This window comes from Camelus bactrianus, chromosome 5, assembly GCF_048773025.1.
Source record: "Camelus bactrianus isolate YW-2024 breed Bactrian camel chromosome 5, ASM4877302v1, whole genome shotgun sequence".
Lineage (NCBI taxonomy): Eukaryota > Metazoa > Chordata > Mammalia > Artiodactyla > Camelidae > Camelus > Camelus bactrianus.
The window spans coordinates 91,554,903-91,567,711 of record NC_133543.1 but is presented as its reverse complement, the minus strand read 5'-3'; the positions used below and the strand labels follow the sequence as shown (position 1 = coordinate 91,567,711).

The window sequence follows — 12,809 nt, the reverse complement described above, 5'->3', positions numbered from 1 at the left end:
GCCCGGCTCTCCCCTGGCCCAGTTGCCTTGGCTCTGAGGGTTAACGGTGCCTGCAGGTGTGTTGGGATTAGCGCTGTCAAGTTGTGTAAGGGGGTTTCCTTTCTTTTGATCTTCAGAAAAGGATGAAAGACAGCCATTCAACTCAAGGGATTAGGTCCCCTCTCTTTAAAGACTTTAGGTGCCATAAATATTTCACTTCAGATGTAAGGTGAAGACTTGTATACATCTGGGGCAAAATGGGTGTTTTATATTACCAGTTGGAAATTATTCAGTCTCCACTTACAGATTAAATGATCTTTGCAGAGAACTTTTCTTCCAACCGAGAGTGTACCAAGATCTGGAAAAAAGGTGTGTGTTTATATCTCAGTAGTTAGGCCAGTCTTTCCTCCTCGTATTCCTAAACGCTTTTCTTTTTATAGGTTAACGCCTTACCCACATTGTGCCTGTTTCCCCCTTGGGTGCTCCCTCATTCCACTGATGCACTCAAAAAACTCCTGGTTTAAAGCTTTGAGAGCAGCGACCCTTAAGAACAATACGTTGCTCACATGTTAAGTCTGTGGTCAGTTGGCCTTTTTTTTTTTTTTTAAGCCCTATATTTTGTCTTTTTTTCCCTTTAAATTAACATTATTTAGAAAAGGAAAATGAGATTAATGTGCTGGCAGCTTAGTTAGAAACTGCTATGTCAGAAAGTGGTCGGAAAGCAGGAGAGAGTCCTGGGTGGGGAATTATGGTCCCAGCCCCACCTCCTCTTCCTGTCACCTGCTCTGTCAGTTTCACTCCAGAACAGACACTGGATTTTTGTTTTTGATTTTTTTTCCCTTCGTGTGATTTCCTAGGATGGGATATGGGACTGCGGAATTAATTATTTTATGTATGTAATTGTATTAGAATTAGGGACTTGGGGGAGGAAGGCAGGGTTTGGGTAGGTGTCAGCCCTAGAGTCAGCCTGTTAAGTGATTATTCCTTCCTCCCACCCCATATTACATAATCAGTCATTTAGAACAGATTTAAAGCACATTCAGTTGGCCCAGTGGCTTACTAAGCTATATAATTCTGTGTTTTGTGTTTCATCCCTGAATTTGGGGACTTGTGTGTTGTTATTATTAAAGCTCATGATGATGGCTTCTCTTATTTGCTGTGACGTATGTGATATACGGACATTACTTTCTCAGTGTTCCCCACCGTCCTTTTAATTTTATTCTTTTTATTGTGGAAAATTTGAGTGATAAAGTACCAGATTGCAGGCAGGTACAACCCCAAAGCATGTATCAGTAATACAAAGAAAGGGAAAAGTAAAATTGTACGAGTAGGTGATGTTTAGAGATGGGTTAAGTACAGTATCAAATGAATTTGTTGCAAACAGCCAGTGGCAGCGGGTTTGAGACTAAGGACTTAAGAGCCTCGTGCTTGATAGCACCGCAGAGCTTTTAGATAAGGGGTCTGCTCAGTTAGCGCCTTAAGCTTCTACTTCCGATGCTTCACAAAATTACAGGAGTGACTATGTGTAAAGCTTGTCCAAACTTTGGGCCTATAATATTACTCCAAGAGAAAGACTGGGGCAAAAAGAAACTGTGAAAGGTGTTTGGCAACCAGCAAGGGAGGGAGCTCACAAACTCTTTGAAGGTCAATTAGCCAGAAAATGTGCTGAAGACTGGGTGCTGTGCTGGATTACTGGCCCAAGAATTGCCCCCAAGGTCCTCAAAGTGGTCCTGCCGTTTGAGCACAGAGAGACAATTATAGCCCTCGAAGAGATGCTACAAAAGCTTTAATTAAGGGACTTACTTACACCCCACTAAGTTTTGGAAATTAAATTCTTATTTGTGCTGAACTGATGTTTCTTTTGTCTGGGTTTCCACATGCATTTCAACAGAAAACACTATTTTCCCCAAATCTGTCTTCCGTTGGAAGCCATTTTGCTGTGATGGATACCAGCAAAGCTGAGGGTTTAATTGGTGAGAGGAACTGGGTGGCAAAGTGTGGCTGAGAGGCTTTTTGCTGGAGAGCATTTGGGGTGCAGGCTGAAAATTGTAGAATTTATGCACCTTGGTGCAACAGTAAACCAGGAACTCTATTTAGACTTAAACACATGGTTAAAAGAAAAAGAAGATATTTTGTAGAATTTGGAGTTTAGAATTCTCATTCACATGGCAGCATGATTTCCCTTGAATTGGCAGCTTTATGATTTTAGACACTGCAGACTGCTCTTTCCCCAGAAATATATTTTTGTTTGTTTGCTAATGAGATAAAAGTAGCCTCGGACTACCATCCAGGTCTGATTTTCCCTAAGTCTAGGCCTATATTTAGGTTCCGTGCAGATCTGACTCCTTTACTTTTGGAAGGACTCTGATTTAAGTTGCCTCGTCCTGGTCCCAGAGCTTTGCGGTGGCTTTGTGGTGGCCCTGCGGTGCTCAGCTCCCCTCCTGCTGATGGGGGGGTGCTCTCATCTTTGAACTCAGACCTAATTGCTGCCTGAGGTGGGGTCTGTTCCCTTTGCTTTGTTAGTGAAGCAGTTCTCTCTTGTCTGCTCTTCTTTGAAGCCATTCACTTCTGCCTGCAAGATTTGGTTTGAACCATAAAGATTTTAAAAAAGCATTAAGAAATGCTTATGTTCTAGTAATTGAAAATTTTCTTTCAGTACTTCTGGTTCACGTACAACATCAGCCAAGTGGTACAGTTTTGAGGTACTCTCTGTACCCTGTACAAACTTGAAGACACTTTTATATGCCTCTCAATTTATGTCTGAAGAAGAGGCCTTCAGCCTTGCTCTAACGTAACAGTGTGTCAATCAGAAAATCTTAAAACCTTGTTAGAACTGAAAAAATGAAAAATGGCAAGAAAAGTGAAAATTGTCACCACAGGTTAAAATGTGTGGTTTTCAGCAAAACAGAATTTATGCAGAAATCCCATTCTTGAGCTTAATTTTTACCTGTGGGTGGGGGTGGGGATTAGCGTTGGATGAGAGGACCCTTTGGTGTCTGCTGCACTGGCATGCAGCTCCTCAGCTGGGTAGGCCTGTGACCCAGGGGCAGTTTAAGATGCTCTGCAGTGACTGGGATGGGTCCGTGTGCTGGGCTGAGAGCTTTTGCTATTTGTATTGTTTAGAATAGTCCCATACTTGGATATGTTTTAAATAGTGCATAATATGAATTTCAGGGTTTTTTTTGTTGTTGTTGTTGTTGTTGTTGTTGTTGTTGTTGTTGGAAAGAAGGAAAATTGTATTTAGTGATAGGAATGGTTTTGTTTGACCAAGTATTTAACCAGTTAGTGAGCTTAAGCAAAGTTTGGTACAAATTTCTGGAGAGAGTACAGCTGGCATTATCGTGCTCACTAACTGGAAAAAAACGTAACTGAATTTTGCTAGAAAAGTGCTGATTCAAAAAGTTGTTTTATGAAGTAAAAATTCTAAGGTCTTATCTCTTAGGCTTTATTTTGCTAACATTGTCAGAACTAGCACATCTGGATTAGATTCTAAAATAGTCTGGTTTTATGCTTCAGTTAAAATGAATCCAGTCAAATTGGAATTTGCAGATAGATAAAAAGCAAGGATTTTGGTGCAGTGAGGAGTCTTAAACATACCAGGGTAATCAGGGAAGGTCTTGAAAACTCCCTCTCCAAATGGCCTTTAAAAATAGGCCGGCGTCTTTTTCAGGCTGTGCAGCTTATTCAGGCGTATTCTGTATAAGGGGTGCCGGGGTGATGAGTGAGTGCCTTTCGGGCGGCCTTTCCAGCTCTGTGATTCTTGGTTATGTTGCTTATTTACCACCAGCACTTTTACAGACTTACCATCTGAAGATTTATTTGATGGGGGAGGAGGGTGGTCTTGTCCTTTAAGTTAGGTTTTTATTTTGACAGAATTAAAATGTGCCATCTTTGTCAGATTTAGCAATATTCATGTCTTGCTAAGGCTCTGTATTATCAATGAAGTCGCTTTCTGTATTATGTTGTTTAGTCCTTCTCTGCAGGTGCAGATTTGGGCACATAGCCAAATAATTATGAACTTCAAATCCAGTTTGTCGAAATTCTTGCTTTAATAGACAGTGAAGCAGGATTGTTTAGTTTGGGGGAGCTGTGAGAAACAGACTGCCTGATATTTCAACCTGGTTGCTTTGGGGTTATTTAAGAATGGCAGTTAAAAATGTTTTTTAGGAGCACGAACATCCTTCTGTGCTGATGGGGAAATGTGGGTGATCGTCCTGTGTCTGTGTCCCACCGCCCCCCGCCCCTTCCCCAGTTCTGCGTCTCTTCATTATGCTGCCCTTGGAGCCATCAGTAGAGACTCAGCAGTTTGCTCTTTCGTAAATAACGCACTCTCTTTGAAAAGCGGGCTGCAGGCTTGTGGCCCAGCTCTGCTGGTTTTTTGTAGTTCATGCCGGTAAATGTTTGAGTTGAATCAGTCATGAGCTGTGGGCCTGATCCCTTTGCAAGTTGGTGGTGAGAGAAATGAGTCAGCGTTTGTTTTAACTTCAATAGAGTTTGGAGCCTTGATGAATCCCTGCGGCACTGGTAAATGGAGTGGCTGTACGGTGGGCCTATACGTTTGTCTGTTTGCTTGTTTCTAGCTGTTTAAACCTGAAGAACTGACACTGGGTTAGTAAGCCATATCCCTGCGTCAGCACCCAGATGAAGAGGGAGCTTTCTGCCTGTCGTGAGTAAATCAGGGCTCAACCCAGACTTGTTTGGGGGCTGGCCTTGGCTGCAGGTTGACAGTAAGATACATCAAAACTGCTTAGAAAGTTCTTTCCAACACTCTGGTTCAAGGCCTGCGCCTGCCGAGGACAGCTCAGCTTGTGTTTCTCTGTGTGATGAGGTAGAAAAGAGTGCTGTTTTGACCAGTACATGAATTCAGTGTACTCTTTTTATCCAGCAAGTATTACTGTGGAAAAACTGGTTTCAGAACAGGTTTTTCCCAGGCAGAGTCATTGGTTTCACATTTCACTTTCCCTTTGTCCTGCTTAGAACAGCTCCACGTCTGCACATGTCCCCCAGCCTTCTCCCAGCTCTGCTCCTTCAGCCTCCTTTTCTGTACCCTGCCTTGACCCCTGTGGTACAAAAAACACAGGGCCCTGATTTTCACATGTGCCCCTCACCTTTTCTTTCTAAGGGTGTCTTGGTATAATAGCAAATACTTCTTTTTATGACCAGAAAGTATGAGGAAGCAGTCTCATTTCATGGCCGGTAGTTTAAAGAAGGTAAGTTATTTTTAAAGTAGACTGGTGAGCTTTCAGTGTTAAATGCCTGTTGATGTTCTTGCCAGGAGAAACATTGATTTTTCTCTCACTGTGTTTCAGGCCCTGCATTCTTTCCCGGGCGATGTGCTGAGATCTTTGTCCGGGGTCAGAGCATTGGAAAGCTGGGGGTCCTTCATCCTGACGTCATCACCAAATTTGAGCTGACCATGCCCTGCTCCTGCGTGGAGATCAACATCGAGCCGTTTTTGTGAGGATGGGCCTCTGTTGTGTGGTTCTCGCCCCGAGGGTCCCTCTCTCCTCCCAGGGTCCTTTAGCTGTCCCCACAAGAACGTCCCCTTGTGCTTGTGCTTGAATGTTGAATAAAGTAAAAAGCAGTGTCTGGCTCCGTGGGTGGTACCGCCATCCCCGCATCAGGCCAGCTTGTGCTACATGAGTGCGGCCTCCGGGTGCAGCTGCCTTGTCTGTGAGAGCCGGTGGAGAGCCAGGAGCCTGAAGAGCAGAGATGCTCCCCGCACGTCACCGTCACTGTCAGCGCCTCCCCTGCAGGAAAGGATCCCGCTCTTTCGCTTGGTGAGACAAGATAGCTGAGCGCATGTGAGGCAGCAAAGGTTTCTAGTTCTTATTTTCTCTACTTGACACTTGTTCATCATTGGGAAACAATTACAGAGCAGCGTCTTTAGAAACCCTTTAAGAATCGGTAACGGTCTAGTAGTTACAGCCTTTGAAGCCATTTTAAAGGGAAGGAAAAACGTGCAGGTATTCAGAACATCCAAGGGGGCGCAGGTATTGGCTGCTCCATCTGTGACACGGAGACGGGGTTCAAGGGCGGGCAACACGGATCCATTCTGCTGAGACCCGTGCACTGTGAACATTGGGAGACAGTGAAAAACTTACTTTTGCCCTAGGCCATACATTTTATTGTAATCGGTGTTATACAGTCGTAGGTTTTAAATACTTAATTGAGCTGCTAGCCTCTGTCTTATTCTATAGGGAGGTATTAGATCTCTCCCCTGAAGCTAAGCTTCTGTTAGTCTGCCTTGCCTTACCTCCTAATTTGCTTTAATACTTTGATCTAAGGTCCTCCAGTAGATATCATGTACTGAAAAAAGCTGGGTCTAATGTTTGAAAAGAAGGTCACAATTACTGTTGAGATGATATGAAACATAGTAAAATGTAAAACTTTAAAATAAGCCCCAGTAGAAGTAGCTAACCACGATAGACAGGAATCATGCTGACGGAGTTCTGCTGCGCGGTGGCTAAGGCCGTGTTAGTACCTTGAGTCAGGGCAGCAGTGCCCAACTTAGCAAGATTCGTGAGCGTACAGACTGCCGTCTGTTCCTTCCCCGTCCTGCGGTAAGCAGATCCTTACAACATTTCAGTAATGAAGAAAAAATAATGCTTGTTGAAAGGTTTGTATCCAGCCAACATAAAGATTTCTTACAACTTAAGACAACCCAATTTTTAAAAAATGGGAAGATTTGAACAGACATTTCCCAAAAGAAGATAAATGAAATAAGCACAGGGAAAGATGCTCAACATCATTAGTCATTAGGGAAATGCAAATAAAAAACATAACACAAATTGAAATGGATAAAATTAAGAAGGCCGACTATGCCAAGTGTTGGTGAGACTGGAGCAGCTAGAACTTTCATGCGTTGCTGGTGGGACTGCAAAGTGACATGGCCACTTTGGAAAATAGTTGGCAGTGTGTTAAATCATGGAACATACCTCCCACCTAGTCATTCAACTCGTAGGCTTACTCATACGGCCATAGAAAGATTTTTTATGCAAGTGTGCACAGCAGTGTTACTCAAACAGATGAATGGCTAAGCAAATTGTACTATGGAATGCTTCTCAGCAAAAAAAGAAAAAAGGAATGAACTACTGATAGTCCAAACAACATGAATGAATCTCAAAGCACTACGCTAAGTGAGAGAAGGCAGACACACAGGCTACCTGTATTCCATTTCTGTGAAGTTCTAGGAAAGTCAAAGGCAGATTGAGGAGCCCATAGAAGGGAACTGACTGCGCAGGATTAAGAGGAAACTCTTGAGTTATGGAAATGGTCTTTACCTTAATTAAGATGGTAGTTAAGATGTAGGCTATACCTCAGTAAAGCTGGGAGAAAAGAAAATGTGACACATTTTAAAAATTTTATGGAACACCAGCAGGTGCATGCATAGTTGGTAAAAGAGCATGGATTTTAGAACTGGCATGTCTGCTCATGATGGCTTACTGGTCCAGGACTATTAGACATTTTCCCCCAGTTTCAGGGGCACTGTGGTTGAAATCATGGTTCTCGGGTCATATGATAGCCATTGTTGAAGTGGGCAGAGCCATTTGTTTTGCTAGCAGCCTGCCCTGCCACCTGGATAATTTCTGGATGGCCAGAAACAACTTGCAATAACCCACTGATACCTAATTGTATATCCCAGCTCCCTCCATCACGTGGTTTCTTCTCTCTGAAGCAGGACACAGTAGGAAGGAAAACAGTATCGGGTACACGAGAAGAAGAGGCACCACAGCCAGGTCGTCCTCACTTGTCCCCGTGAGACGTCTGAACTGGGGCCAGCGCAGTCTGGGCACCAGCAAAGAGCCTTTCTTGGAGAAGACACCTGCTTAGTGAAAACTGGGGGCCCTAGTCTTAAAAGGGGAATGAGATGTAACTGATTCTTGTTCTAGCTTACAGATGTGCCGGCGTTCCTCTTCAGTTTACAGTATTTTAACTTTTTCGGTTTAACACCTGTAGGAGGTCGTTAGACTAGGAATTCTCCCTGACTTACGGGATGAGAACAGTTCACATTCAGAGAGGCTAATGTGCCCAGAAGTCACGTGGCTAATCGGTGGGTTTGTGACACCTAGTAAGACTGACGTGGAGCCCACGGATCACTCAGTGTTTTGCGTCATTTACCTACTTACCCAAATGTTAAGGTTTTTTTTTTTTTTTACAAGTTTTGTTTTTATATATAAAATACTAAAAAAGACAAAAAGTTAAAACTCTTAACTTTACTACTTTACAATACTACAAAATAACACCATCCCAAGCTAATCTACCCGCCCTCCCCCCAGTTCTCTAATTAACCACTGTCAACAGTTTAGCTTGTGTTGTTTCTGACATTTTTTTTTTAAGTTTGGACTGTCAGACCCACGAACGTGCTCAACAGTTTTGGGGTCATGCTCTCTCTACTTAATGGTTTGCAACACGTTTTGGTTTCTGTTTACATAATGTAGCTCATGACATTTCACAGGATGTCCCACTGTTCCAGGTCAGTACCTTTAGACCCACCTCATTCTTTTAAATGATGCAACATTCTATTGTGTGGATGCCCATCATTTGTTCAGCTGTTCCTCTGTTCATGGACCTTCTGTCCCAACCCTGCAGTTACAGTGTTCTAATGGACTTCGATGTACCTCCCCCTAAATAGCATAGGCTTGGGGACCAGTGGAAGACCATTCCTAAAGGATGCAAGGCTGTCAGTGTCTACATCTGATATTGTCTTAGATAACTGAATACTGCACTGGGCTATCTTAGATACTGCTTACATGTGACTTTTGTATGTGAGCAGTATATTATCCCAGGAGGTGAGACTTCTGTTAGCTTTTACATAGCAGTGGCCTGACTGGGAACCAGCTGGCCTGCTGCTGCTCCTGCCCTCCGCAGGGATGGGCTCATCAGCTTGGCGAAGAGCGTTGCTCACAAGCTTGCGTCTCATTCTTAGCCTCTGTTTGTGCTTGGTGTTTCCTGTAAACATCACTGACCCCAATGCTTGGACACGGACTTGGCTCTTTTGTCTGTTTTATCCAAAAGCAGACAGGTGGCCTTAAAGTAACGCAGCTGCCTTCAGCAAAATATCCCCTCTACACAGCAAAAGCATTTGACACATCTGATCGCTTCCAAGTTGTTAACTTACTATAAGGACCTTGAATGATTTTACGTGTATTATTTTTTACAATAGTAGAGGCTGGCTGACGTAATGCAATTGAAGGGAGCGGCTCACCCCTGGGGCAATCTGCAAGCAGCTCCCTGAGGCCCCTGACCAAGTTCAGTGGCCAGAAATCAGGCTCTTTCTCCAGCAAAGGCTTTAATTGAATTACGTCTGGCTAGAGCCCTGTATGTTTTTCCTTCCCCACGTGACCCATGCCGTGTATAAGAATATACTCAAGGCTCGCACTCAAGCTCTTCACTCATCCACAGGTTTGGCCTTGATTGTGTCTGTGGAAGGAAGGCAGGAACGTGACACGGTTCTGCACTAGAACACATTTTGAAACCTCCCTCCCACCCCCACCCACCCGTGTTAGGAGGCCTTTGCTAGAGAGAATTGCTCCGGGCATTCGGATTTCATGACTTGTCAGGCAGCAAAGCTGTCCTTATCGTTAAGACAGAAAAATCAGGATGCTGAGGAATGTGCCTGCTTGATACCAAACCTGGTAGAAAAAGGAATTTCCTACGTTCCTGCCACCCCTAAGATAAGCACCTGCTTAGGGCAAGAAGCCAGTTGTAAAGGAGGCCAGCCTGTGAAGGCGTCCACACTGGTGCTGGATCCAGGCAGGTGAGAGACCACTCGTAGGTGGACGGGTTCATCAGAGATCTCACTGTGAGTGTCGGGCAGAGCACTTAAACGAGCCCTTGGCGGGAGCCAGGCAGAAAGGTGCTCCGGACACAACCGCGCTGTAGGGAGGAGAGGCCCTGCAGGTGAGAGAACTAGGAAACACTGGGCACACACCTGTCATGGGGAGGCCCTGGGCCGGGTTGGTCCTGGAGCATAAAGAAGACAATCACGGACCAGCTGGATCTCACCTCCTCTCCGACCTTCAAGGTACTTCAGCATCTTGGATTCTAGCGGATCCGTTTGAGGCATCTTTACTTCTTTCTTCCAGAGGAACATTTTCCTCCTTTGCATACCCCATCTACAAATCCAGATGAAATGTGTAAAACAATGGTTCTCAACACACTGGGTATCAGGCAGCAAAGGCCAGTGATCCTCAAGAGACAGAAAGCAAACAAGGTGAGTCCTGTGACTGCCCAGCTTAGGCCTGGAGAGAGTCCAGGATGTGGTGCAGGGATGGGGACCCAGGCAGAGGTCGGAGGTCCCCAGGAATTGAGGAGATGGAGCTGGGAGTCCACGGAGGCCGAGGCGGCTAGAGTTGGCAGGGAAGATTAAGGAGCTGCAGGATAAGTTTGCAGAATCTCCCCCCCTCACCGCCGCCCCCCCCCCCCACCCTGAGTCTCCTGGTGAGCACTGACCAGCGCATGCATGTGCAGGGACTGTCCTGTTCCAGAGGAGACCACCTGTAGCCATCCATGAAAAGAGAGAGAGTGCAGTCCCGGGAGCCCACACAAGGCAGGCCAGAGCCAGCAACCCCCCAAACCACGAGCCGATGGGGAGAGTGCCACCCAGGGCTTTGCCTCAGGAGGGAGGAAACCGGCTCTAGACTAAATGTTCTCTGGTTCCACCTAGTAAACTTAAAAACACGACCCAGAAGAATCAAACCATTTCCAAGGAATGAATTGCATTCCAGAACAAAGTTTAAGAATATACATAGTAATACAAAATATCCAGCACCCAACAATGTAAACTTGACAGTCCCTGGTCTCCAATTAAAAATTACCAGGCAACCAAAGAAGCTAGGAGATAAAACCAGTAATGAGGGGGAAAATGAATAAAAACTGGACTGAAAAATGACCTAGATGATAAAGTAGACGAGGATATTACTATAACTGTATTCTGTATTTTCAAGAAGCCAGAGGAAAGATGGAACAAGACAAGTAGAAACGTGGAAGATGTATATTTCTAATTTCTATAGATGAAAGCATGATGTCTGAGATAAAACAGAAAGGAATATACTGATTAAAATACTCAGTAAATGCTATTTAACAACAGCAGAACTGACTGACCTCATGAAAAATTTACATTCAGCTATGGTTTTAGCCCCCACAGCGAAAATAGTTTTCCAGCCAAATATTTTAATCGGTATCTAATTAAGATGGCTAAAATGGTCTGTTTAGCGTGCCCTGTGCATAATCTCCCCGCCCGCAGCATCATCCAACTGGTTCCCATGTGACCGAGAGACACGGGACTGGAAGCCACAGGCTCTCGGATGCAGGTAGATGGCATGAGGGCGGCATCAACTGTCACCCTACCCTACCCCACCCCCAGCGACGTGAGGCTGGCTTTGTGGATGTTAAAGGCATTGACCTCTGAGCCCCTCCACTGGGAAAGAATCTGGCTGGTGCTCCAACCAAGGCGACCCTGATGTCATAGCAAGAGAGAGCAAGGCTAGCAGGCATTTTGAGTGTGTGCATCAAAGAGAAATTAATTCTAGCTGGGTCTCAGCTGCATCCCTGCTCGTCTTGCTTGCTTTTGTATGCCACATGGACAGGCATGAAGAAGGAAGAAGGATTTTTGGCTTCATAATGCTCCCTTGTCTCATGAGGCTACAGTTTTAAAAAATTTACCATTCTATTTATGGTCCGCATTCAGTGCTCATTCTTCTTACTATGCATCCTGTAAATAGCCAAGTCTGCACTACAGGTGCTCCCCACTTGAAACAATGCATGCGTGGTGTATCCCAAATAATCCATTTAGGGGCCTTATGTTTACAGAAATGAGGAACTGGCATATGATTTTTTTTAAGTAGCAAACCCCTTGGTGCACTTAAAATTCAAGTTTAAACAATCAAAACAGACAGCTTTTAGGAAAACATGTATTCCTTAAAACGAGATCCGTCTACACCCCTGTTCCACTTGGTTCTGGTTAACCTCTTACTAGAGAATCAGGGCTTGGAGAGTGACATGGAGTATTTACAGGTCCCTCAAAGAGCGAGGATTATGGTAAAATATTCTGAAAGTGAAGTTTCACGGGACTAGGTCAGGGAGCTGAGCAGAGAGCACAGGCATCAAGGACACGGACTGGGTCCCTCGCTGCTGTCACATCTGCTGAGAGCTGAACAAGAGGATGTGGGAAGGTGAGGTTCGGGGACAGCAGGAGGGGAAGGCACCCACAGTGAAATATTGGAATGAGGAACAATGAAAGGGGACCGAAATCACCTGCAGACATCACCTTCTCTGGATGGTCCCACATGGAGGCAAGGAAATGGACTAAGGGGCTTCTCACGCTTCCTTCCTCTTCTCGTGACTTGGTTCTGCAACATCAAAGCCCCTTGCTCAGTTTGTCCCGCCCCTGCCACCACTATTAATCCTACACACACTCGCCAACATGGGTGTAGCTTGGCTTCCCCTTGTAAGGGCTGGAGGTGCCTGGGGAAGTGTCTCTGGCAAGCTGTGCCCTCACTGTGGAGCATCACCCCATCCTACTGTGCATCACATCCCTGTGCCAACCCCTCTGTTCTTCACGCCTGGCTCACCCACTACTTCTCCCACGACTCTCCCCTGAGTTGCAGCAGCCCCAAAGCCAGAACTCATCCTCCCCTCTTCTCAGTTCCCACAGCAAGGTTATCTTTTCCCTATAGCCTTAACACTTTGGATCTTGGATTGTAATTTTCTGAGCCTGAGTCTCCTCTTCTCTTGAGAGAACTCCAGAGGGCAGACTGGGTCCCATCCAGCTTCATGTGCCTGTGGTACCCAGCATATTAGGTCATTATTAAATACATACTGTTCAA

At 45.0% G+C, this 12,809-nt stretch overlaps 1 protein-coding gene across 1 annotated transcript in view; it reads left to right on the top strand.

Annotated features, from left to right (window-relative positions):
- FARSB (phenylalanyl-tRNA synthetase subunit beta) overlaps positions 1 to 5,622 on the top strand; it is a 61,190-nt gene extending 55,568 nt beyond the window's left edge. Inside the window, exon 17 of the mRNA XM_010948854.3 lies at positions 5,289 to 5,622. Within this exon, the coding sequence (XP_010947156.2) occupies positions 5,289 to 5,440 (152 nt within the window). The 3' untranslated portion in view covers positions 5,441 to 5,622. The remainder of the gene's footprint in view (positions 1 to 5,288) is intronic.
- Positions 5,623 to 12,809: the final 7,187 nt, after the last annotated feature.